A 25,729-nucleotide genomic window follows, 5' to 3' on the forward strand; every position below is an offset into this window, starting at 1 on the left:
TGAGACAGAGTGTCACTTTGTCACCCTGGGTAGAGTGCTGTGGCATCACAGCTCACAGCAACCTCAAACTCTTGGGCTCAAGCAATCCCCTTGCCTCAGCCTCCTGAGTACCTGGGACTACAGGTGCCTGCCATGATGCTGGCTAGTTTTTCTATTTTTAGTAGAGACAAGGTCTCACTCTTTCTCAGGTTGGTCTCAAACTCCTGAGCTCAAGGGATCCTCCTGCCTAGGTCTCCCACAGTGCTGGGATTACGGGTGTGAGCCATTGGGGGCATCTGACTCCTGTCAAGTTTAACAAGAAATTTATGAATGTTTTGTTTTTTGCTCTAATTCAAGCCCTGACATCCTCCGGACAGCACAAAAAAATATACAACAGGGATAATGAACGCTTCTCACACGGCAGTGAGCCGCTGATACACCAAGGTTGGGGGCCTTACTGAGCTGTCTGCACAGTGCTGCCGACTTAAGTGCACGGTGGCAACGTCACAGCCTTAATTGCCAGGCCTCGGTGCCTTTCCAGGGACAGAGTGACTGGCTGAGCCCCCAAGTGCTGCTGTGATAGGATATTCACCGTCACAGGACATCACCGGTGGAAGGGTCCCCAGTGGAGCCCCCGGCGGGAACGTATTTGTCTAGTCTGAGAAGAGAAGCAAACTTCGGAAGCTGCAGAGTCAGAGTCTCAGGACTTTCTGTTTCTCTGGGAAGTGACAGGTTTCTCAGATATTCCTGCACCAGACTGGTTCTTGAAGCAAAGTCAGCTTCTGTTTTTGTTTGAGTCACCAGAGGAGGCTTGAGGGAGGGCAGTGAAGGCTTCACTTGGCTGCAATGCTAGGAGCTGCTGCTGGGCTGACGTATAAAGAGGCAGGGAGAATCGCAGGGTCACCAGGTGCTCCTGGCAGAGACAGGTGTGTGTCCCCTGCTTAGTGGGGTACGTGGCCGCCTACCAGGCCTTCCTAGTACCTACACACGGCCGTGCGTCCAAGGTTTGGTCAGTGGAGTCTGGGTGGGAAATCTGCTCACAATTTCCAGGATGCTTTCTCGAGTCACGCTCTTTCTGGCTCTTCTTTTCTCTCTTTCTCTCTCCTGCCTCCTGCAGCACAGATGTTGCTATTTTAGGATTGAGGTCAACATGAGGAGGGGAGTGATGAGACAGGAAGACGGGGTCTCCCAGGGCGTCGGGGAGCAGAGCTGTCGGGGAGCCTGAGCCTGCTTGTCTCGGAACGTGACTCACAGAAGGAAAAAAAATAAACATCTACGATTTTTAAGCCTCATGGACTTTTAAAAAGTGTCTCACAGCCTTTGATGTTTCAGCTCTGGGTGGGGCTTGCCTTGGAGTTCCCCAGTCACGTGGCTGTGCTGTCGACCAAAGGTGTGAAGAAGATGGCAGCTTTCAGGGTGGGAAGGCCCAGGTTAAACCCCGGGCCACCTGTTCAGGGTGTGACCTCAGCTAAACTCCCTCACTTACAAGCCTCCATTAATGCTAACTTGTAGAATGGAATCATATTACCCGCTGCCTGTCCCTATTGAGAGGTGTTGGTCAACGGAATCAAGGTGGAAAACCCAGTCGCGACATCCAGAGGGTAACTCCCGGCTTGGTGCCCAAACCCAGTCGCGACATCCAGAGGGTAACTCCTGACTCGGTGTCCAAACCCAGTCATGACATCCAGAGGGTAACTCCCGGCTCGATGCCCAAACCCAGTCGTGACATCCAGAGGGTAACTCCCGAATCGGTGTCCAAACCTAGTCGCGACATCCAGAGGATAACTCCCGGCTCAGTGCCCATCCACAAGAAGCCATGTGCTATGTTTGCTATTTCAAGGTCACCTCTACGACCAATCTTTCTCTCTCAATTGAGGTTTTAGCACAGCTTTCAAATCTACACCAGGCACTTGCTTGTTATTTAGTGCTGATTTTTAAGCAAAACATGTGGCTTTTTCAGCACTTGACTCTGTCAACATCCACCTGCCGATTCTTCACTACTGTTCTTCAAGTGGGGTCCCCTCCAGCTGTGAGGCACAAGGACCCTGTAGCCCCCTCATCTGGGGTGACCCCTCATGAGAAGAAGGAAAACCAGAGGCCAACACTTTTGGGCACACCAACACCCACAAGGGCACCATGACGGATCTGAGCCCTCCAGTCCCTTCTCCCTGGACTCTCACCCGTCCCTTGGACTCAGTCTGCCCAACTACATAGAGAGTCCCAGCACCACGCTGCGAAGTGGGCACGTTTACAACACGCCCGAGCACACTCCATACGTCACTTCCTTTCCTTTTTCCTCCTCCTCAGGCCTTAGGACTCGGTGGTGTCACAAGAGACTGATTCACACTCCAGGCTCCAGACTTAACACCCCAGGAGCTCGCCTCTGCGCTGCAATGCCTTGCTCAGTTTTTATCTTTTAGGAACTAGAAGTTATTTGGGGACAGAGGGCGTCAAGATGACTTCATCCCAGTGTGATGACAGTCCACACCCTTCCCCCAGCCTGTTCCAAACTTGCAAACATCTTCACTTTGGCATCGATCCACGTCTGCGGGAAAGGCAGGGGTAGAATTCCTTATGCTCCTAGTCGCTATTCTGAGCGAAGGATTATGATGTTTAAAAACCTTGGTTGTAGGCCTCATACTAGGGGAGAGGAAAGAAAAGAAGGAGGGACAGAGGGAGAATTAGAAATAGAGACAGATGTAGATACAGAAAAATATTTATATGCACACAGTAGGTGCCTCATATGAAGTTTCAGTCAAAGACAGACCAAATAATGGTGGTGGTCCCATGAGATTATAATGGAGCTGAGAGATCCCACTTGCCCAGTGATGTCATGGCTGGTGTAATGTTGTGGTGTGACATGTTACTTACTTGTGTGTGGTGAGAAGGTGGGTGGAACTGCATTGCCAGTCATATGAGAGAATGGCACTTATCAAAAAGTCCCCAAATGATAGATGCAAGTGTGGATGTGGAGAGGAAGGAACACCTGTCTGCTGCAGATGGGGCTGCAAACTAGTGCCAAGTCTGTGGGAAACCGTGTGGAGAGTCCTCAAAAAACTAAAAGTAGATCTCACATTTGCTCCAGCAATCCCACTAGTGGGTATTTACCCAAAGGAAAAAAAAGTCTTTTGATCAAAAAGACACTTGCATTTGAATGTTTACAGCACAATTCAGAATTGCAAAGATGTGGAATCAACCCAAGTCCCCATCAATACGTGAGTGGATTAATAAAACCTGATCTATGTATACCACGGAGTCCTACTCAGCCATAAAACGAAAATGATGAACTCAAACCTTTTGTAACAAGCTGGATGGACCCGGAGACCATTCTTCTAAGTGAAGTGTCACAACAGTGGAAAAACGTACTTACACATTTTTTTTAAGTAATCACACGTACTTCCTATTGAATTGGAACTAGTTGGTCATCACTCACGTGCACATATGCAACAAAACTCAGTGGGAACCAAGCCAAGGAGGGTGGAGGAGGGAACAGGGAAGTTCACCCCAAAGCTGCACAATGGACCTATCTTGGTGAGGGGGCACTTATAACTTTGACTCCAACTGCATAAAAGCCACTCACGCAACCAAACGTTTGTGCACCCATAATATTCTGAAATAAGAAATAAAAGTCGGCAAAAAATGAATAGATAGGACAGGAGTTGAGGAAAATACTGGCGTTAGTATAACACAGTAATTAGGAGCTTTAGCCTTGGAGTCAGATTTTGGTTTGATTCCTTGCTCTACCAATTGGTAAATATGGGACTTTTGACAGAGAGCCAGATTTCCTAAATCTCAGTTTTTTCATCTGTAAAATGAATAGAATAGCTACTTTTCTAATGGGGAGGATTTAATGAGACAATTCATGACAAATTCCTGCAGGTCACTAGGTACCAAACAATTGCTGAGTAAATGTTACCTATCATTACATAGGAAGTGTAGCACGAACCGTCACGTGCAGTCACGGTACCTGACGGCAACTGGTGATGTCACTGGCTTATGGACTGTATTGTGCTATACTGTCTGTCTCTTTTTTTCTAGTGTACTCCTTCAATTTACGTAAAAAATAAGTTAACAGTACAAAAGTCTCAAGCTGTCCTTCAGGAGGTGTCCAGAAGACAGCACTGCTACATCTCCCAGGAAATGGCAGCTCCGAGCGTTACGGCTCCTGAAGACCCTCCCGTGGGAAGGGGGCAGTGGTACTGAGCATACCCATCCCGCGTAAGTTAGGCTAATGTGCGTGATTGTGTCTTAGTTTTTAACAACGACAAACATTAAAAAGTTAAAAAAGGAAAACATACAAAAAATATTTAAAAACGTGTGGAAGGAGAATAGGAAGAAAATAGTGTGCAGAGCTGGGCGGCGTGTTTGTGTTTTAAGCTGGGCTATTGCAAAAGTGTCAAAAGGTTAAAGCGTTAACGAAGTAAAAAGTAGTTACAGTGGGCTAAGGTTAATTTATTATAGGAAAAAGAAAATATATTTTAATAAATTTAGCGTAGTCCAGATGCCCAGTGGTGTCCCAAGCCTTCATATTTACGCACCACTCACTGACTCAACCAGAGAAGCTTCTAGTATGGCAGGCATCTCTACCAGTGTACTCTTTCAATCTTTTGTACTGTGTTTTTACTGTCCTTTTTCTGTGTCTAGATACACAAATATCACCACTGTGTTACATTTGCCTACACTGTCCAGTGCAGTCACCTGCTGTACAGTTTTGTGGCTCAGGAGCACCAGGCTAGACCACACAGCCTACGTATGTAGTAGGCTAGACCATCCGGGTTTCTGTCAGCACACTAAGAGGCTTGCACAATGGACCTGCCTAATGACACATTTCCCAGGATGTGTCCTTGTCATTAAGTCACTGTGTACAGATATACACAGGGGACAGAGAGTAACTCTGTCTCCCTGGGTGTTTTGGTGTCTTAATTGTTAGGAGCTAATAATTTCAAGTCACATAAGTGTGAAGAAAAGACATGAGATCAATGTGAGAATTGTTCAACACCCCTTTTGTATGAGGAAGGAAGTATTTCCTAAGGAATGCCACAAAGGTCTCTTGAAATAAATGATACTAATAAGCTCTATGATTAAAAAAAAAAAATTCGAGCCACAAATAGTCCGAACTCACAGAAATAGCTACCCAGGAAACACTGAATGGGAGTTTGAAGAGCAGGCTAATGTTTCACCAGGTGGCCCTGGAAATTCACTTCCCTGCTCTAGCTCTTAACTTCCTCATTGGAAAAGGACGGCGTTTCACACTCAGAAGCTGTGTCTCCAGGATCTTTCGTTTTAATTTTCTTCTTTTAAAGAAAAAAATCAGTGCCTAAAGCTGGTTATGTGAACCGACTGCAAAGTGGATGAATGAATGAATGAATGAATGTGTGGATGAGTGAATGAATGAATGCCATAGGGAAGGCAGCCGTCTCCTGTCCCCTTCCTGGGTGCCCCGCAGAGATTCAGGAGGGATGGACGGTCCTGGTCCTGGTCCTGGTCCGGGTCCCTCCCTCCCTCCCTCTCCGCCGAGGCTGATCCAGGGCTGGTTCTGATTCTCATACACTGAGTCTTGAAGACAGGCGTTCCTCCTCGGGTTTACCAGTCCTGGGATGATTTGAAATCATGACTTGCTTTTATAAGAACTGGGCAAACACCTCATCCCAGCAATTCAACTGTCAATGTGTATCTGCCTCTGTCCCGCAAGATCCCCGCCCTCCGGGAGGACCCCGCGGACCCCGCGGACCCCGCCTCTGCCGAGCACAGCGGGCGCGACACCCGGAGGCGGCGGCAGGGGGCGCCAGAGGCACGCACGTGCTGTGCCGCCTCCGCCCGCAGCCCCGACCCTCGCTCACTTTTATTTTATTTTTATTCATTTTTTGATTTGAAAAAAATTTTTTATTAAATCATAACTGTGTACATTAATGCATTTATGGGGTACAATGTGCCTATTTGATATACAATGTGGGAGGGAGGGTTTTTAGTGGGACTTCACTTTCCTCCTAAAAGGAGAAAAAAAAATCAACCTTCAAGACTGCGTTCCAAAAAAATATATATATACACACATATATATATGTATATATTTGGACAAAATGAAATTGCTTGTCTATTTATTTGAATCAGCCAGTATCTATTTTTATTAGGGTTTTATTGTGTACAGTGACGTCAGGCAGATGGGCCCACTTTCTAAATAAGACCATCTTCTTCCAATTTTATTCTTTATTCAGAGGAAAGAGAAGAACTTAGGAGTTTATTCTGTGGAAAGACATTGCCCTGCTCTAAGCCTCCGAGAGGTCTGGGCATGGGCGGGTGCCCCAGTTTGAGTTCATGTCTGTCTCCTCCAGGCCTGGAGTGTTTTCCTTAGGATAGTTTCTAGTTTAATAAACTATATGCTACTGAAGGAGATTATGGGATATACAAAAAAGAAGAGAATAAAAATCACGATAATGCCACGTACCAAGACAAGCACTGTAAGTATTTGATTATGGCCAAATCACTCACACACACACACTCTGTATGTACAGATACACGGGGGAGTGCACACACACTATATATACACACTCACACATGATGTAAACACGGGCGTGTGTGCACACACTATATATACACACACTCACACACGATGTATACACGGGCGTGTGTGCACACACTATATATACACACTCACACACGATGTATACACGGGCGTGTGCTCACACACTATATATACACACACTCACACACGATGTATACATGGGCGTGTGCACACACACTATATATACACACACACGATGTATACATGGGCGTGTGCACACACTATACACACACACACGATGTATACATAGGCGTGTGCACACACAATATATACACACTCACACATGATGTATACATGGGCGTGTGCACACACACTATATACACACGCACGATGTATACATGGGCGTGTGCACACACACTATATATACACACTCATGCACGATGTATACATGGGCGTGTGCACACACTATATATACACACTCACACATGATGTATACATGGGCGTGTGCACACACTATATATATACACACACGATGTATACATGGGCGTGTGCACACACTATACACACACACGATGTATACATGGGCGTGTGCACACACTATATACACACACACGATGTATACATGGGCGTGTGCACACACACTATATATACACACTCACACATGATGTATACATGGGCGTGTGCACACATGCCATATACACACATACATGTATACACAGGTGCACACACACACACTATACACACACACACTGTGTATACACAGCATGTGCACACACACAGACACACACACACATACTATATATACACATTCACACACAGTATATACAAACACACCATATATACACACATACTACATATACACATACACTAAATACATACACACATGCACGCACACTACATACACACATACACTCACATGCACACACACATACACACAAGCATACACACTATATGTATGCACACACATTTATGCACATGCATACACACTACACACACACATGCACACACATACATATGCACACACACACACATGCACACAATCTATATTATACGTCACACCTCGCGTACTGCTTTTTTGTCTTTCCCCCAAATCACATTTTAGCCTATCCACGGCAGTGAATGAGCTCTCCCGTCATCGTGTTTTGATGGTGATACAGTATTTTCTCACGTGGACGGCCTACCCTATTTTTAAATAGTCCCATGGTAGAAGATGGAGCCAGCTGAAGCAGCTAGGAACATTCTAGGCAGCTGTGAGGAGCACCCTGGCGTGAGAACCCTCCCCTCATCACGCGGGTGCAGCCGCACGCACTCTGCACGCACTGTGCTGGTCCACGGGCTCACTCAGGCTGGGCCGCCTGCTTTGCCGCCAGGGCGCAGATTCCCGTGTGTATAGGCCGGCCCTGGCAGCTTTATCTCAACTGACATTTGGGGGGGTTGATTTGTTTTCTTTCCCTGCTGTGTCTCTGGAAAGCTGTCAGTGAAACGGGAGGCCCCCCTGTCAGTTCTCTTTCGACAAGGCCGGGAGCACACGTGAGGGGCAGGGCACAGGCAGAGTGGCTGCTCTGTTTTGCCCACATGGTTTATAATTCACCAGCCACTGTGTCAGATAAGCAACCGTGGTCCCGGGCGCTGCGCCCCTTAGAATTTTCTAGATCCTGCAGGACTCAGTGGATACAGGAGGGAAGGGGGTCAGCTGGTGGGAGAGTCTGCTTGAGGGCAAGGAGTGCAGCGCTTAGGAGGCGCCTTCCTTGAGAGAACACAGCCTCCGGCAGGCCCCACTGGGGACTTTAATGAGCTGGGGGCTCATTCCGGTTAAACTTGGACTTCACGATTCGCTTCTGATTTTGCTGAGTTCCCACTGCTGGGTGGGCTGCGCCCAGCGCCTGTTATCCTCCCCCTGACCTGGGCTGCCGCCAACCTTCCAGAGTCACTTGCTGACTTCACAGCTTCCTGTGATGTCAGCACTTCCTGCACACTTCCTCTGGACTCTTTCTTAATTTTTCTGTCTCATTTCTGTCATAGTATTGAGCCACCAGCTTGATCTATAGACTTTCCCTGGAATAACAACCTTTGAAGACAGATGGCACATACTTTTACCCAAACTTGAATGGGCCCCTACGAAGTACCCAGTACCAGGAAATCGGCTCTGAGACACAGAGAAGTGTAAAATGGGGCTTCTGGACCTCCTTTCACTCCACCCGTTTCGGGAAACCCTAGTATACAGAGCAGTGGGTTTCAACCCTTTCCTCTCCTGCCACACCTGAACTGACTGTTAAACTTCAGTGGCACACTTAAATTATGTTGATCAATAAAAAGTGAATACGACAGTATATGTCCCGTGCTTTGACCTTCTTTTGAAAATAAATGAATTAATGATCTTTTAAACATGTTGCAGCACTCATAGGATCCTGTCACAGCACATGGGTGGAAAGTCACCCATATAGAGTAGCTGACTGAACATCAGTGAGCAGCCACCACACCAGCACCGAGGCAGATGCACACCCATTTCACGGATGGAGAAACTCAGGCTGAGAGCTGGGATTCCCCCCTCACCTGCCAGCCTCCAACGCTCTCCAGTCATAGACCCTGGGAGCAGCTGGGGAGAAGGGTTATGAGCGACGACTACCATTTCAAAAATGCCTATTGTTTTATGAAAAGTCAAACAAAAGTAACATGAAAAGAATGTGAAGAGCCCCAGAGGCTGGTGCTGAGCTTCCCAGGGCTGGGACGGCAGGGCCCTGACTCACCTGTGGCACTGCTGAGGCGCGGCCAGGACCTAGGAAAGAAAAAGAGAACCAAGGTGAGTATCAGCTGCCCGGAGTGCACCTGCCTCCCACCGGCAGGTGCTCCTCAAACGCCGCCCTGACAATTGATGTAAACCCCCGATGTGTGTTATCATAGACCTGAAGTGATGTGTTTTTATAGAGAATACAGGAGACAGAAAAAAGCTTGTAGGAGAAAACAAAAGTCAACAGCTCAGGTTATCTTTCGGTGACTTTCCTGTACAGACATGTGTATGTGTATAAAGATGTGCATACATTTAAATGTGGGTGCGTAAAATGATATGTCAGAAGAACGTATAGGCTTCTGATGTCACAGACACATTCTGTATCTTTAAATAGTCTTCAAAGATTTGGAAGGACCATTCAAGTGCTTGCTAGTTTTAACTCTTGTAAATAACGATCCATATTAATTCAGATCGTTGTTTATTTATGTTTTTTGTATTTATTTCACATTGAGAGGCAGGCACAAATTTTTAGTTCACACTGTCTACAGAGCCGTCTGTGAAGAGGCCGTCTGTGTCCCCAGGGAATCTTCCCTTCCAGCCACACGGCCCACCTGCCCCTTGGTGTCTTATTTTACCCCTTTCCCTTCCTTGATGTCTAATAAGATTGGAGGTTTTTTCCCCGAAACGCGGGGCCATCTGTGTTTCCGCTTTGGTGAGTTGTCCCTTTTCCCACCTGGTCTTGGAAGAAGCCGCCACGTCCCCCAGGAACGTGCTTTTGGAAGTGCATGTTCCCTGGATTGTGGTCAGTGACATGAGAAGCCCCAAGGCAGCAGAAAGTTCCGCAGGTTGCAGCTTCCACCAGCCGACTTGTTTGTGTCTTTAATCATCCCCGGCCCTCGCACGACACCTGCCCTCCGAGGCTCTCCATGTGCGTCACAGGAGCAATTACCTGAGCATCGCAACGCACGCTGGGTGTAAATATTTATGTGGCCTCTCTCCGTGGCTGGGATGCTGGGCACAGAATTGCTTCAGCAGCCAGATGCTGGTAACCAGGAGACCCCAATTCACACTCCCGCTTCTGGGCCACTCTTTGCCTTCTGTTCAACAGATTCATCCTCAGAATGCCCACGGGGGAAGCGGTTACTGGCTCAGAAGAGGGCATGGGGCATTTAGAAAGCTCCACACCCGACCAGTGCACAGAGCCACTGAGAGGGAGGGGGTTGGCACAGCCTACCTGCCTCACGGATCCTTGCTGTGTTCTCTGCCCTGGGCCTATTGGATGTGACCAGGTGGGCTTTGGAGGCACTGGGCAGCTGCGGCTGCAGACCCCTTGTGGTAGCAGCAGGGTCCTTTCAGGTTGCCCTGCAGAAGTTGGCCGCACTTCAGCCAGGAGGAGCAGGCCACACAACCAGGGCCCGGGAGCTCTCTCCCTCTCTCTCTTTTTTTTATTGTTGGGGTTTCACTGAGGGTACACAGAACCAGGTTACACTGATTGCTTTTGTTAGATAAGGACCCTCTTATAATGGTGTCCTGCCTCTAAAAGGTGTCCCACACCCCTTGTCCCCCCACCCTCTCCCTCCTTCCCTTTCTCAGCTCTCCCCACCCCCCATCTCCACTGTGTACTGGACCTTAATTGTCCTCATATCAGAATTGAGTACATAGGATTTTTGTTTCTCTATTTTTGTGATGCTTTACTAAGAATAATGTGCTCCACTTCTGTCCAGGTTAATACAAAAGATGTAAAGTCTCCATCTTTTTTAATGGCTGAGTAGTATTCCATGGTGTACATATACCACAGCTTGTTAATCCATTCCTGGGTTGGGGGGCATTTAGGCTGTTTCCACATTTTGGTGATTGTAAATTGAGCTGCAGTAAACAGTCTAGTGCAAATGTTCCTGTGGTAGAAAGGATTTTTTGATTGCAGGATTAGGTGGGAGGTCTAGCTGGAGTTCTTTGAGGGTTCTCCAGGCTGCCTTCCAAACAGGTTGCCATAGGGAGCACTCTCTCGACACGTGAGATGTGTGGTCTCTTCTCTGACATCTTGGCCTTTCATTGAGGCTGCAAAAGGCTCCTCAGACTTGCGACTCATGACGGGGGAGTGAAGATGCTGCGTGTGTGTGCGGTGAGCTCAGTGTGAGGGTGCCATGTCGTCCCTGAGGTCCGAGGCAGCCGTCCCAACGCAGGCAGCATGCTGACCCGAGCCTGGGAAACAGTGAGGCCAACTCTTCCTGGGATCCCAGAAAGAGCTTCGGCTTTTAAATTAGGGTTCAGCCTTTTTCTGACGTTGGCCTTATCTGGATTTTAGAATCAAAGGCTTCACGCTCGAAGGCATATTGGAAACTTGCGGTCCCACTCACTGGTCTCCTAAATAGGGTAAATAAGCCTAGACTTGATGGAGCATCATTCTAACCAAGTCTCCGAATCTCCAAGGCAGAGCCAAGGTCATCTGACATCTAAACAGCGGGGTCCAGAGAGGAGAGGGAAGAGTCAGCATCTCCAGGCACCTGTTCAGGCCCTGAGCCAGGTTCAACGCTGCTGGGCATTTTATTTTTATGGGTTAGTTCAACCCACTTATTTATGTTTATTCTCACAATTTATTTATTTTTTCCAGTTCAAATTTTTTAATTTAATTATTTTAACCTACAGAAAGCTAAACATCTACAACTAGGTGAGTTTGGAGATCCACAGAGACCTGTGAATGGAAAAATATTTCATGATGCCACTTTTATGATAAATCTGAAACAGTCCAACTCCCGGAAGCAGAGTGGAGGAGCCGCTGCCCAGGGCTGGGGGAAGAAAAAAGGGGGGGCTGTTAGGCAAAGGGAGCAGAGCTTTGGTCATAGAAGCTAAGTAGGTCCTAGACGTCTACTGGGCAGCACAGCGCCTGCCACTAACAATCCTTATTGAACATTTAATGTTGCACAAGAGGGTAAATCTTACATCGTGTTTTCATCACACACACACAGCAAGTGAAGGGGTGGGAGGCAGCTTGTGGAGGTGACGCACAGGCTCACGGCACGGATATTGCGGGGTGGGCATTTCCACCTCCACTTTGCAGATGTGACTGAGAAGGGGCAGCACCTTGTCTGGAGCAGCACATGGGTGACTGGCGGGGCTGGCATTGTCCAGCTCTAAATCCCTTCTTATTTATAAGCCTGGGGATTGCCCAGCTCTCCGCATCTGGGCGCTTCCTCCCAATTGTCTGAAAGTGGCTTATCTGATCCACTGTCCCTGCCGGTGGGGCCCAACTGACGCTGCTCATTCACGCGTCGCATCCCCGGGGTCACGCTCCCCAGGGCTCTCCTGCGTCAGTGGTGGCCAAGGGAGTCAGCAGAGGAAGCGTCAGCAGAGCAGGGCCAGGCTTGTTATTCCAGCTGAGCCCGCTGTGCCGGTGAACAAAGCAGGGAGGGCAGAGAGCAAGGCGGGGACCAGTCTCCTGAGGCCCACGAGTGCCCCCAGCACCACAGTTCTGTCTGCCTGGGGTAGGGACATCGTCTGAACACCAGTAGCAGACAAGCTGTCTGGAAAGACTCCTGTGTTAGTGCTCAGAGCTTGACAGCCGAGGGTGCTTAGTGAAGGATGTCGCCGGGAAGATATGCTCCGTCTGTGTTCAGTGAGGCCCCTATGGTAGCAGGGCCTCCTGCCAGGGCGCTACGAGGCTGTGCCCAGCTTCCTCTGTCACTGGCATCAGTAACACGGCCACCTGTGTGAACAGGACGAGGCTGTGGCGTCTGCTTGGCAGCCACACACTCGACCTCCTCACCCCTGCTCCTTTCATGCTGGGGTGTGCGGGAAGCCCGTGTCTCCTCCTGTGTTTCTGGCGTGTACACGCAGGTGTCAGCGCCCGGCAAGGGAGTTTAGAGAGTTGGGTATGGATGACGCTGACCCCTTGGAAGCCTGTGGTGTTCAATAGTTAAAGCTCATTACAAATACAGATTGTTAATTTGGAATTATTTTTAATTTTTAATACTTTTAAATAATTTACTAGGCTTAATAATTTTTAATTTTTAAAGGATGCAAAAGTAAACACATTCTCTCTCCCACTGCCTGGTAGAACTGGATTTGATGGAGTGGGCAGTGTGGTTTGTGCTCTACTTATCCATGGGAACAGAGTTTGGATGGCGTGTTATTCCGGTCCCATAGAGATGGGATTTGGCCCCGTCTCCAGGGTCAAGCTCCCAGCACGGAGACCAATAACCCATCGCCCCCTGAGTGTGGTACCCAGTCCTCTCTGGGTCTCCCCAGGCACTAACCAGAATTCGACAGCAAAGCCCGTGGGGCGTGATCAGGGTGACTTCACACCACCAGGCTTTTCTTTTTCTCAGACTTCTGCAATTAACTGGTTCAGCTCCATGTTTCATTCCAAATTCTGCCCCTGAAATTGAAAGGCTACTCTAGAATAAAATTTCCTGACTTTGGAAAGACAACTGATACGTCTAGAGAGAGATGAAGAAGGGTCTAAGGCTTCTAGACTCACTCCTGCCTTCCCTCTATTTGGATGTCTGTGTGGCGCTGGCAACTGAGTGCGCCACAAAAATGATTTCACCCAAATCTCACAGCAGTTCTTGGTGGAAGTGTCTTTATCTCAGTCTCAGGGCTATTACAGATGCGACCAGCACCGAGTGGACGTCACAGATGAGGAACTAACCCGTTCATTTCACAAGTGGATGGACTGAGGCTAGCCCTGGGGTCCCGGCCAGCCTGCTGGACAGTCGGTCTCAGCTTCCTTCCTCTCTGCCATGTGGAGGTGGAGGGCCCTCGTCAGCCTCAACTGTGGTTTGGAGATGCACAGTGAGCTCAGAGAGCAGAGGCTGGAGGGACAGAAGAGCAAGGCCCATGCCATCCTGGAGGCTGTGCCGGGCTTTGCCAGGCGTGTGGATCAAGGGTGCTTAGTGCTACATCTCAGAAAAATGACACAGACACACACAGGACTAATGGGGGAGGGAAGGACTGGACTTTATGGAGTCCAGGGGCAAGGCAGTGAGGACACTGCTGCCCATGTGGCCACCATTGCCCTCCTCTTTCCAGCTGGGCATGTCCCTGGCACCTACGTTGTCAAGCTCAGAATTCCTCAGAGGGAGACCAGGAGCCTAGTGCAGAGCCTAAGGCCTGTGCACCCTGCGTGTTGTGTGAGTACCACACACCGTGCACAGAGCTGCTCAGAGCAGGGGAGCGTCCCAGGGGTGGCAGGGCCCAGAGGCTCACTGCAGACCCATCTGGGTCTGTGCACAGACCTGTCCTGTCCCAGCAAGGCAAGCAGAGAGCCCAACATGCAGTTGGAGCCTACTCAGCTTGTGCACACATACATACAGCTTAAATTCACAGACCTCAGGGCACCTCCCAAGTGCACATTGCTCTGAAGCAGATGCAATTCAGCCTGTGTGGAATCAGGCCAAGGCCCACATTTAATAAGTGACATGGGGCTTCATTCTTTCTCATTGCCATTCCTGATGCTCTCAAGGGTCCTTTTTATCTATAGTATTGTTATAAAAATATTGGGGGCACGCAACTCTCTGAGGGGAGCCTGGAGAAGTGTCTGGTGCCACCCCTGCTCCCTGCAAAGGGCTGTCGGGGGGGCCGAGCCCACCCCACCTCCGTGGGAAGCGGCCCTGCCTGGCTCCTCCCTCCTCTGGACGCCTGCGGCATTTCTTGCTCTAAGAATAAACGTGAAGAAGCTAGAAGATGGTGAGTACTAATTTATTATTTAAATCTCCTATTGTTAAACCTTACTATTTTTTCTTTCCTCAACTAGATTTCAAGTTCTTCGAGGATGGAAAACGGGTCTTTGTAAGTTACAATCCCTCTTATGTAAGTTACCGATGGAAACAAAAGTATCTGGTGTTCTTCAGGAATTCCATATGGTGAGTAGAGTATGAATGTCTTAACACACAAATAATTGAGGTCAAGGCTACGTTAACCAGTTTGATGTAAGCGTTCCAAACCGTATACAAACTTATAATCACATTAAATGCATTAATGTACACAGTTATGATTTAATAAAAAAGGTGTTTGGTATTGTAATGGACTCCATGGCAGAGGGTCGGGGGGCGGGCTGGCTTTGCTATACCTTGTTAGCCTCGGTGAGCAGAACAACTCTGATTCTGAAATCCCTGCTGCCCCCTCCGGCCCTCCCTTACTTGGCCTCCGTCTTCCGTCTCTTCTCCCCTCCATCCTTCCCCTGGTAGCTTTCTTTTCTCGTCTATTTAAGTGTCTACTAGTTTCAGGCACTGGACGAGGCTCTGGATACTATGACACCAGCTAACGGCATCCCAGGGTATCAGCACCGTACAGCCCTGGCAGGTCCTGCCTTTATCTCCCCTTCTTCTTCCCCCCGCTCCAGCAAATGCTCATGGGCATCTCCTACGTCGGAGCTCCCGTGGACAGCTGCCTGATCACCACATTTGACACGGCCTCTGTGAAGGGGTTGCCGTGAAGTTCTCTACTTGTGAGATCTGTTGGGAGGACACATTGCCCTCTCCCCAGTGGGGTGGCCAGAGGGGCAGACGTGTCTGTGACAGGCACCTTAGTGCTGCAAGGTCCTGGGGCAGCTGAAGGGCCACTGGGGTGAGACCAGGCGGTCAAGAGAGCACATGGGCAGCTGTGGCTTGCCTGGCTGGAGGGACCCAGGAGAGGGCCTCCTTGTCACAAAATAGAAGGGGGCCCCATCTCCAGAGGGTGGGGCTGGCTCTCATGGGCCCTGGGCTATTACAGCCACCTGCACCTTGTCCCCCTGGAATCAACTGTTGCTGCAGGTGCCAGAGGCAGAAGGAAAAATCCAGTTGGCGGGTGACTAAGTGGGAGGGTCTGACAGTGAGCATCACACTGCTGGTGTCCACAGCAGAGCAGGAGGAGGCTGGGGCCTGGGAAGGGCAGGGACGAGGACCCTAGCTCCTCCTCCACTGAAGTGTGAACGTGGCCAACCATCCACTTCACAGGTCCTGTGTCCCTTGTGTTCCTGCAGGCCTATGTCTGTTTCAGCCACAGTGTATGGTGTGGCCTCAGGGAATATTATACATAGGGTTTTGGAGTCCCACACCCCGTCCTGCCCTCACTGCAGACTGGATGTCCTGCTGACAGGGCCTGTCCCATACCCCTGTCCTGCCCTCACCACAGACTGGACACCCTGCTGGCAGGGCCTGTGTGTTCATCTATGATTTACCCAGTACCCAGTACAGTGACTTTAAGGACAGGTAATGGGTTAGACATTCCCCATTGGGTGTGGACCACAGCCCATGCTCACGCCAACGGCGCTCTCCAACCTCAGTGGCCCCAGACTCTGCTGGGAGCACTTGTACCAACACAGGAACTTGCGACAGACTTGCTTTCCAAACACAGGCCCTGCTAGAGGTTCAGGGAATTCAGTGGTGAATGCCGCCGCTTTTCAAATACCGTACTTTCTTTTTTTGAGACAGAGTTTCACTCTGTCACTCTGGATAGAGTGCTGTGGCGTCAGCCTTGCTCACAGCAACTTCAGACTCCTGGGCTCAAGCCATCATCCTGCCTGAGCCTCTGGTGTAGTTGTGACTATAGGCACCAGCCACGGTGCTCAGCTAGTTTTTCTATTTCTTAGTGGAGACTGGGTCTCGCTCTTGCTCAGGCTGCTCTCTAACTCCTGAGTTCAAGTGATCTGCCCATCTCGGCCTCCTGGAGTGCTGGGATTACAGGTATGGGCCACTGCGCCTGGCCTCAAATACCGTTTCTAAAGCATATGAGGAGCTAGAATGGACAGAAGCTGCAGGTCAGTGAGGCTGAGATCTAGGCCCCGTGGACTCATTCTGGCTTCAGGGCCGTCCACCAGTAGCTCCTCCTCATCTTCCTTGTTAACTGCTGATAATTATAATTTTTATGGGTGAGAATTCATTGGCTTAATAGTTATTAAAGAAAGATGGTGGACCCAAATATGTAGTTTTCAGACATTTCAATTTATCTTCTATCTCTAATACTAATTTATATTCATGTAATACTTTTATTATAAAATACGCAGTGGTATAGAGATTTGTACGTATATGACATTAAAAAAATTGGGGTTTATAAATGGTTTGGAACAGGCTGCAGAAACATTGTCTGCTGCTCTTTTTAATACATCTTGATCATGCTATGACACATTCTGAAATAATTTGCTTTGGAAAAACTCACTGCTCTTCTCTGTCTGTCTTTTTTTTCCCCCTAAAATGTAACTGTAAATATTACTTTGATGTATGTAATTGCTTCAGCCCACTCCATTTGAAGGAAGGCTTCTAACCCTTCCATCTCACATCTCTTGCTATTGTCAAGAAATAAGAAAAATGAACTCAAAATGCATTATTCAAATATATTTAATGTAAACAGTGAAGAAGCCTGAGAACAGTCACGAATTTTCCTTTGCTTAAAGTGGTTTTGAAAAATACCTCAAGTACTGTGTCGTGCGGGTATTCACTCACTCACTCACTCACTGCTTGGGAACAACATTGATTCTAGCACATCGTAGGACCCAAGACTGCTCTGAGCACAGGGCGTGCAGTAGGGACGGAAGGGCGTTTGGTGGACTGACTGAGTGGACCAAATTGGGACGTGAGAATCGGTGTAACTCATAGGCGCCCTTGGCTGTCCTGGGGGGTGCAGGTAGCGGGTCGGGTGGAAGAGCCTCTCCAGGGCTCTGAGCATCAGCAGGTCCCAGATGAGCCCACTGGCCAGGGCAGGCCAAGGCCCCACTGAATTTGAGTTCAACTTGCTCGCTCACTTGCCAGGAACCTGATCAAGTCAGGGTTCCCTTCTGACTTCCACTGGTCTGTGTGCCCCTGGAGGGCAGGACTCCATTTTTTGTCTCTGTGTTTTTAGGAGCCTGTGCAAGTTTTAATGCCATAACTGCTCCTTAAATGCCTTGCTCTACTGAAAGACAAAAGAAAAGAAGGGTGTAGGCGCTGGATCTCGTCTGCCTGCCCTGAGACTCCACGGTGGGCCGGTGCCCTGGCCCCTGACCCATCACTTGACCCATCATTCCCCAGCAGCCTCCCGTTCAGTGGCTCCCTCTCCGGCTGCTTAGTATCCCGGGTGGCCGGTGGGGACAGGCCTGACCTGCAAAGCTGAGGGGGCTGGGGGTTTCCCGCCCAGGTCTGTGACACACAACAGCTGGGATGCTTGACCCCGCCCGGTCCCTTTGCCTGCACCCTTGTCTTTGTGTGACCTCCAAGATCACCTCCAGCAAGGCCATTCTGCCACTTTAGCGAGTTCTGTGTGTGCAGATGTGTTTATGCCTGACGGTCGGCTTCTTCCCCAGAGAACTAAAATTTTTACTGCTCTGTTAATAAACAAGTAAATATTCTGACCTATTTTTCAGTAGAGCGAAGTTCTGGAATTTCAAATCACTGGATCCTTCTTTTGTTGTCCTTCTGTTGCCCCTGGGATGAAAGAAAATAGATTACAGTCGGGGAAGAGGAAGAAGCTAGGAGGAAGAATTAATTAAGTGCATTCATTCACAGAGACAACCACACAGTCAGGTTTAGGGAATTACGTCTCACATATAATTCTGAATCTCTCTTTGTGTTTCCATTGGGGGAAAAATTTCTGTGTTTAAAGTAATTTAATTACCTAAATATTTTTTAGGTAAGGGCTTTATGTTATGGGGGGCAGTGGTGTGGGGCAGAGAAATGTCCCCTCAGCGAGCGTCTGTGGGCCGCCCCTCCCCCGTCAGCAGGTGACCTTGGCTCTTCCTTGGTCCCACTGGCACCTGTCTGGTCCTAAAACGAAGAGCATGGCTCTGTTGCCAAAAGGTTGAAGAGACACTGTTAAGATACTGAAGGGACAGCGACCATGAGTCAAAGAACATTCTGGAAGCTTTCCTATGTCAGTTGAATTTTAAGAGTGTCTGGCAAACGTTATCCGACGTAGCAAGGCAGACTGTTTAGCAATGAACTCTGATTCAAGTAATATTTATTGAGCTCCCATATAATTTAGGCACTTTGCTATGAAGAGATTAAATTATTTCACATTGAGTTAATTTGTTAACATTCATTAACTACATTCACTATCATAAACCAGCATTGTTATGCATCCCTGGCTCATTTAATTAGCCAAGTTTAACATCCCTGCTTTTCTTTTGGAGACATTTCAGGAGCTCCATCAAACACCGACTGGTGATTTTTTCCTCCACAAATGGTCCTCGATAACTTCCTTGTTGGCCTGTGACCCCAGCACTGTCCTGTTTTTTCCTGGGGTGACAGAGCAAAGACCCAGCTCTGGAGACGTGACAAACACAGCTGGGCCTGGAAGCTGGTCACTGTCCACGGCTAGCACTGCCCGATCCAGAAGGGCTAAAGGCAAAACCTCCTGCTGCAGCGTTGTTTTTTTAAGTGTGGATTTAAATATATCTCCACAGGGCCCATCCTCTCAAGTTCAGGAGCCCTCCTATCTTAAAATGGTAAGGACTATCTTACATTTTTATTTTGCTGACCAGCCCTCAAAGATGAGCTGGTGACCCTGTGGAGAGGAACTTGCCAGGGAAGTCTGACAATGAGTTCACCACTTGGGAAGTTTTCACGGCTTCCGGTCACATAGGCCCTGCCTCGCCAGCTCCTTGGTGGGAGGTGAGTTTTGTGTGTCAACTGGGCTGGGTGTTCAAACACCAGTCTAGGTGTTGCCATGAAGGTATTTCTTGGATGGGATCAACATTTGAACCGGTAGACTTTTAGGAGGGTGGACGACCTGCCAGCACGTGGGTGACTTCATCCACTCGGTTGAAAACTTCAGCAGCAAGGACTGAGGTTTCCCAGAGAAGAAGAAGAAATTTTGCCTCAAGACTGCCACGTAAGGAGCCTGCTTGAGTTTCCAGCCCAGTGCCCTGTGGAATTCAGATTCAAGACGGAAACATTGCCTCTTTCCTAGATCTGTAGACCACCTGCCCTACACACTCAGATTTGCCAGCCCTGCAATCTTGTGAGCCAGTCCCTTAAAATAAATCTTGCTCTGTCTCCATCTATAGAGACATATATGCACATATGGTCACATGTCACGTGGTCATGGGGCTGCATCATGAAATTGGTGTCATCGTGTGAGCATCTCAGAGTGACCCTACGCAGACCTGGACGGGGACGTGGTCCAGTCTCGTGCTCTAGGCTGCAAGCCTGCACAGCACCTTACTATAATGGGTGCTGGGGGCAGCTGCAACACTCTAGCATGTATTTATATATTTAAACATGTCCAGACAGAAAAGGCACAGCAAAAATACCAAAAATTCCCCAACACAGCAAAAATGATAACAGAGCTTGTGGGACTGGAAGCTGCTCCTGGAGTCAGGGAGTGGTGAGCACAGGGGATGGCCACGGGCACCACTGTGCACGGAGACTTTACAAATTCTGTACACTTAGGCCACACTAAATTTATTAAAATATATTTTTCTGTTTTTGAAAATAAATGAACCTTGGGTTACTGTAACTACTTCACTTCATAAACTTGTTATTACTATTTTTTTTTTTGACTCTTTTCCTTTTTGTTTAGAAGCCCAGGCTGGGCTCGAGCCCACCAGCCCCAGTGCCTGGGGGCTGGCGCTCTAATCATCGAACTATGAGTGCCCAGGTCAAACTTTTTGACTCTTGTAATAACACTTAACTTAAAACACAAACATGATGTATAGCTACACAAAATATTTTCTTTTTTAAATATACTTATTCAATGAGCTTTAAAAATTTGTATCATTTTTTATTTTGTGATGTTTTAAACTATTTTATTAAACCCTAACACACAAATACACATGTTAGCCGATGGCTGCACAGGGTGGGATCAGTGACATCACTGCCTTCTACCTCTTGTCCCTCCAGAAGGTCTCCAGGGAGATGACACACATGGAGCTGTCACCTCCTGTGCCTTCTTCTGGAGACCTCCTGGAGAAGCTGCCCGAGACTGTTTCACAATTAATGTTTTTAAGATATAAGTAGAAGGGGTACATGCTAAAATAACTGTGATGGTGCAGTGAATACGTGAGCCAGTGACACAGCCAGTCGTGAGCATCACTGAGTGTGATGTCTGCGCGTCACCACATGCACGGGGCTGCTTACTCGTGTGACTCGCGTCACCATAAACACAGGCGCTGTGCTGCAGTGTCGGGGCGGCGCCAGCCTTGCCAGGCAATATGAATCTTTCAACTCCCCTCTAATCTTACAGGGCCACTGCCCGTCAAATTCATCAAATTCATCATTTACCAGGATGCTGTTCTGTGGTGTGACTCTGTGCGGTCAGGGGTGCATGCATATAAAGTCAGACATGTAACATCAACTCTGTTGATTCTGTTTTCTTGGGGAACCCACATGTATACTTCAAAGATCTAGTTACCAAGAAGGGCCTCTGTCCAGACAAAGGTTTTAACAGGGAGTAAGTGCAGACCCTGCGGGGGGAGCAACTGTGCCCTCACAGAGGCTCACACTAGACACCCGTGGTGGCCTCATTTCACAGATGAGGACACCAGATCTCATTAGACACCTGCTCCTTCACTGGTGTGACTGGCAGACGCCAGAGATGACAGACGCTCTGCTGTATGCCACGCTGAGGGTCCGAGTGATGGGGAGCAGCACCCGGAAGACTGCTGATGGGTCTGCAGGGGACGAGAAGGCTTTCAGCTGTTCTCTGCTGTGGAGGGCAAGGGAAGGGAGCGGGCCTGCCAGTTGGCCGCTGCCCACCACGGGACATGCTTACCCCTGGCCAAAGTATATTGGACCTGTCACTGTTGTTACCTGTTGGAGTAGTGCAGTTTCTCTCCTGATCTGGGGACTGTGATGACTCCACACCTTGCTATCCTGCAGGAAGTCCCTTTAGCTGGGAAGCAGGCACAGATGATTGGCATGCCTGCAGACCCTCCCCGGGACCATCACTGTGCCTGCAGACCCTCCCCGGGACCATCACTGTGCCTGCAGACCCTCCCCAGGACCATCACTGTGCCTGCAGACCCTCCCTGGGACCATCACTGTGCCTGCAGACCCTCCCCAGGACCATCACTGTGCCTGCAGACCCTCCCTGGGACCATTGGCACCTGCAGATCCTCAACACCTTAGGTGCTGGACCGCTGTGGGCACGGTACTCACTGTGCCTCTCACAGTCCTGAGTTTGGAGCTGGCTGTGCCTGCAGACCCTCCCCGGGACCATCACTGAACCATGGCAACCCTGAGCCTTGGTTATTCCATCTGGAGACCTCATAGGCTGGGCTGCTTGATGGCATCCGTAAGAGACAGTTATCAAGTACATCCTAAGCACTTTCCCATCCTTGTGTTACGCACAGAAGGATAAAGAGTCCCCAAACATAGGCAGCTGAAATTTTGTGGAGAAATCCTACCACCCATGTTCTAGGAGAGATGCTCTTGAGCGAAGCTGTGAGAACCCGGGGGCAGCGCTCAGCAGCTCACCTGTCCAGTGCTCCCCGATCCCTGTGAGAACCTGGGGGCAGTGCTCAGCAGCTCACCTGTCCAGTGCTCCCCGATCCCTGTGAGAACCCGGGGGCAGCGCTCAGCAGCTCACCTGTCCAGTGCTCCCTGAATTCCCTTTTATCTTTCAGGGTCTCTGCATGAGTTCTTTACTTGATCTCCTGGGCACTAATTCTTTTCTACTCAAAAGTCCCCCACAGTTGGTCTTAGCCATCATTTCAACTCTGGTTTTATCTTACAACCTGCACTCCAGGAAAATTGCACTTCTTACTAGGCTGAAACACAGTGAGTTAAAGTGCTCAGTTCCTGCAGCCTCTCTGCCTGTGAGTCCATCTCTCCCTGTGAGTCCATTTCTCCCTATTCCTGCAGCCTCTCTGCCTGTGAGTCTGTCTCTCTCCTGTGTGTCCATCTCTCTCCCCATGAGTCCATCTCTCTCCCTGTGAGTCCATCTCTCTGGCTGTGAGTCCATCTCTCTGACTGTGAGTCCATCTCTCTCCTGTGAGTCCATCTCTCTCCTGTGAGTCCATCTCTCTCCTGTGAGTCCATCTCTCTGGCTGTGAGTCCATCTCTCTCCTGTGAGTCCATCTCTCTCCTGTGAGTCCATCTCTCTCCTGTGAGTCCATCTCTCCCAATGAGTCCATCTCTCTAGCTGTGAGTCCATCTCTCTCCTGTGAGTCCATCTCTCTCCTGTGAGTCCATCTCTCTCCTGTGAGTCCATCTCTCTGCCTAGGAGTCCATCTCTCCCAATGAGTCCATCTCTCTCCCTGTGAGTCCATCTCTTTCCTGTGAATCCAACTCTCTCCTTGTGAGTCCATCTCTCTCCCCATGAGTCCCTCTCTCTGACTGTGAGTCGATCTCTCTCCCCATGAGTCCATCTCTCTGGCTGTGAGTCCATCTCTCTCCCCGTGAGTCCATCTTTCTCCCCATGAGTCCATCTCTCTGACTGCAAGTCCATCTCTCTGGCTGTGAGTCCATCTCTCTCCCTGTGAGTCCATCTCTCTCCCTCTGAGTCCATCTCTCTCCCTCTGAGTCCATCTCTCTAACTGTGAGTTGATCTCTCTCCCCATGAGTCCATCTCTCTCCCCATGAGTCCCTCTCTCTGACTGTGAGTCGATCTCTCTCCCTGTGAGTCCATCTCTCTCCTGTGAGTCCATCTGTATCCCTGTGAGTCCATCTCTCTCCTGTGAGTCCATCTCTCTGGCTGTGAGTCCACCTCTCTGGGTGTGAGTCCACCTCTCTGGCTGTGAGTCCATCTCTCTGGCTGTGAGTCCACCTCTCTGGCTGTGAGTCCATCTCTCTGGCTGTGAGTCCATATCTCTGGCTGTGAGTCCATCTCTCTCCCTGTAAGTCCATCTCTCTCCTGTGAGTCCACCTCTCTGGCTGTGAGTCCACCTCTCTGGCTGTGAGTCCACCTCTCTGGCTGTGAGTCCATCTCTCTGGCTGTGAGTCCATCTCTCTCCCTGTAAGTCTATCTCTCTCCCCCTCCTGCTTCCCCAGCTCTGTGTCTTTCAGTCCACCTTGGTGTTCTGGTCCCAGCACAGGCACCATCTATTCCTAGAATCTTTCCCAAATGTACCTGGGCACCTGTGGCACGCTCATCTCTGAACCAGAATGGCACTTGCTCTCTCCTCAGTGAATGACAGCAAGCTCCATTCTGGACTCTGTCCCTCTCCTCCCCTACCCCCTTCCAAAAGGCTCTGTCCCTCAGTCATGAGAACAAATGTCCTTACTAGAAACTTAAATTCCTCATTGACCCAAATTGAAACTGGGAAGCAGTTCCTGGTGCGTCCTCGGGTCAAACATTTATTGGGTAGCTGGGCTGGGTATTGTGCTAGGGCTGTCTGAGTCAGCTCAGGCTGCCAGAACAAATCAACTTATGCTGGGGTTAACAGCAAACATGGGTTCCTCACAGCTCTGCAAGCTGAGAAGGCCAGGATCGAGGTGGGTAGAGCCGGTTTCCGGAGTGGTGTGTGTCCCAGTTTACAGATGCTGTCTTCATGTTGGATCCCCACTGTGGCCACGGTGCCAAGCCCATTCACGAGGGCTCCACTATCACGGTTTAATCACCTCCCAAAGGCCACGCCTCCTAATGGCATCACTGGGGGATTCAGTCCATGACAGGCCTGGGGCTCAGGTGGACAAGACAGGACGGGTGCTGCCCTGGGGAAGCTGGTGGCCAAGTGAGGGGCCAACCTGGTGGGCAAGGTGCTCCCGCCCCTCTGCCTCCTTCATTCACGGTTTCCCTGCTTTGTTTACTCCTGCTTTGAATGGCTCCCCGGGTCAGGACAGCCTCCCAGCTCTGGCCTGGTTTCCTCTCTGCAAAGCTGACAGCTGCCTGTGGGATTTACCCCTAGTCAGAGTTCGTCTCTGGTCAGGAGGTGGCCCTTCCTCGGGCTTCCTTCAGGCCCCCGGGATCCACCTGGGCTGCACCCCCTCTTCTGGCTTCTCTCGAATTAGAGGAAGGGTTTTCCCTGAAATGGGTCAGGCTTTGATTTTCCAGGCGGCTTCCCGCACGGTTATCATCTGTGGCACATCTTCTATTAGACGCTGTGTTTTCTGACAGCAGGGACCACCTGTGGTGATCTCACGCAGAAGAGCAGCAAGGAAACACTTGTGCATGAGAAGGTCCATAGATGGAGGGAGGAATCCCTCACGGAGTAACTAATTCTTGTTTACTAAGGCATAAAATGGGTTCAGAATATTCTAGAATAATCCGGCTCTGTCTATGGGTTGCAGGTGCAAAGTGGAGGGTGGCATCTCATTTTAGCTCCTTCCTTTCCTGGAGTTATAGCCTCAAAGAATCTCAGAGCATGAGGCTGGGTGGAAAAATAGATCTTGTCTGCCTGAACCTGTTAATTTTACAAATGAAAAAAATGAGGCACAGAGAAATGACACGGGCTGTGGGAGCCGAGGCTCAGGGCGGCCCCGGTGCCCCCGGCCCGGCCTTGACTTCCCCACTCCCTGTTTTCTCAGTAAGCTTCCTGAGTGCCTTTTAAATGAATGCTCCGTTTTCTTCTTCATCTTCTCGAGGAGAGAAAGACAAAAAAAGATAATCCAATTTAGAGAATAAGAAAATAGGCCTGAGTCCTTGACGTCCATGTTCCAAGAAAACCCACAGAACCTTTTCTTTCTCTCTCC

General features: G+C 49.4%; 1 protein-coding gene across 1 annotated transcript in view; it reads right to left on the reverse strand.

Annotated features, from left to right (window-relative positions):
* The window catches only part of CLNK (cytokine dependent hematopoietic cell linker), a 114,166-nt gene that overhangs the window by 51,930 nt on the left and 36,507 nt on the right, over positions 1-25,729 (reverse strand). The window contains exons 3-4 of the mRNA XM_023507705.1: positions 18,512-18,583; positions 9,226-9,254 (exon numbers count right to left, since the gene is read on the reverse strand). Of these exons, the coding sequence (XP_023363473.1) occupies positions 9,226-9,254; positions 18,512-18,583 (101 nt within the window). The remainder of the gene's footprint in view (positions 1-9,225; positions 9,255-18,511; positions 18,584-25,729) is intronic.

The sequence above is a fragment of the Otolemur garnettii genome, unplaced genomic scaffold, assembly GCF_000181295.1.
Source record: "Otolemur garnettii isolate 467f Iridium unplaced genomic scaffold, OtoGar3 scaffold00198, whole genome shotgun sequence".
Lineage (NCBI taxonomy): Eukaryota > Metazoa > Chordata > Mammalia > Primates > Galagidae > Otolemur > Otolemur garnettii.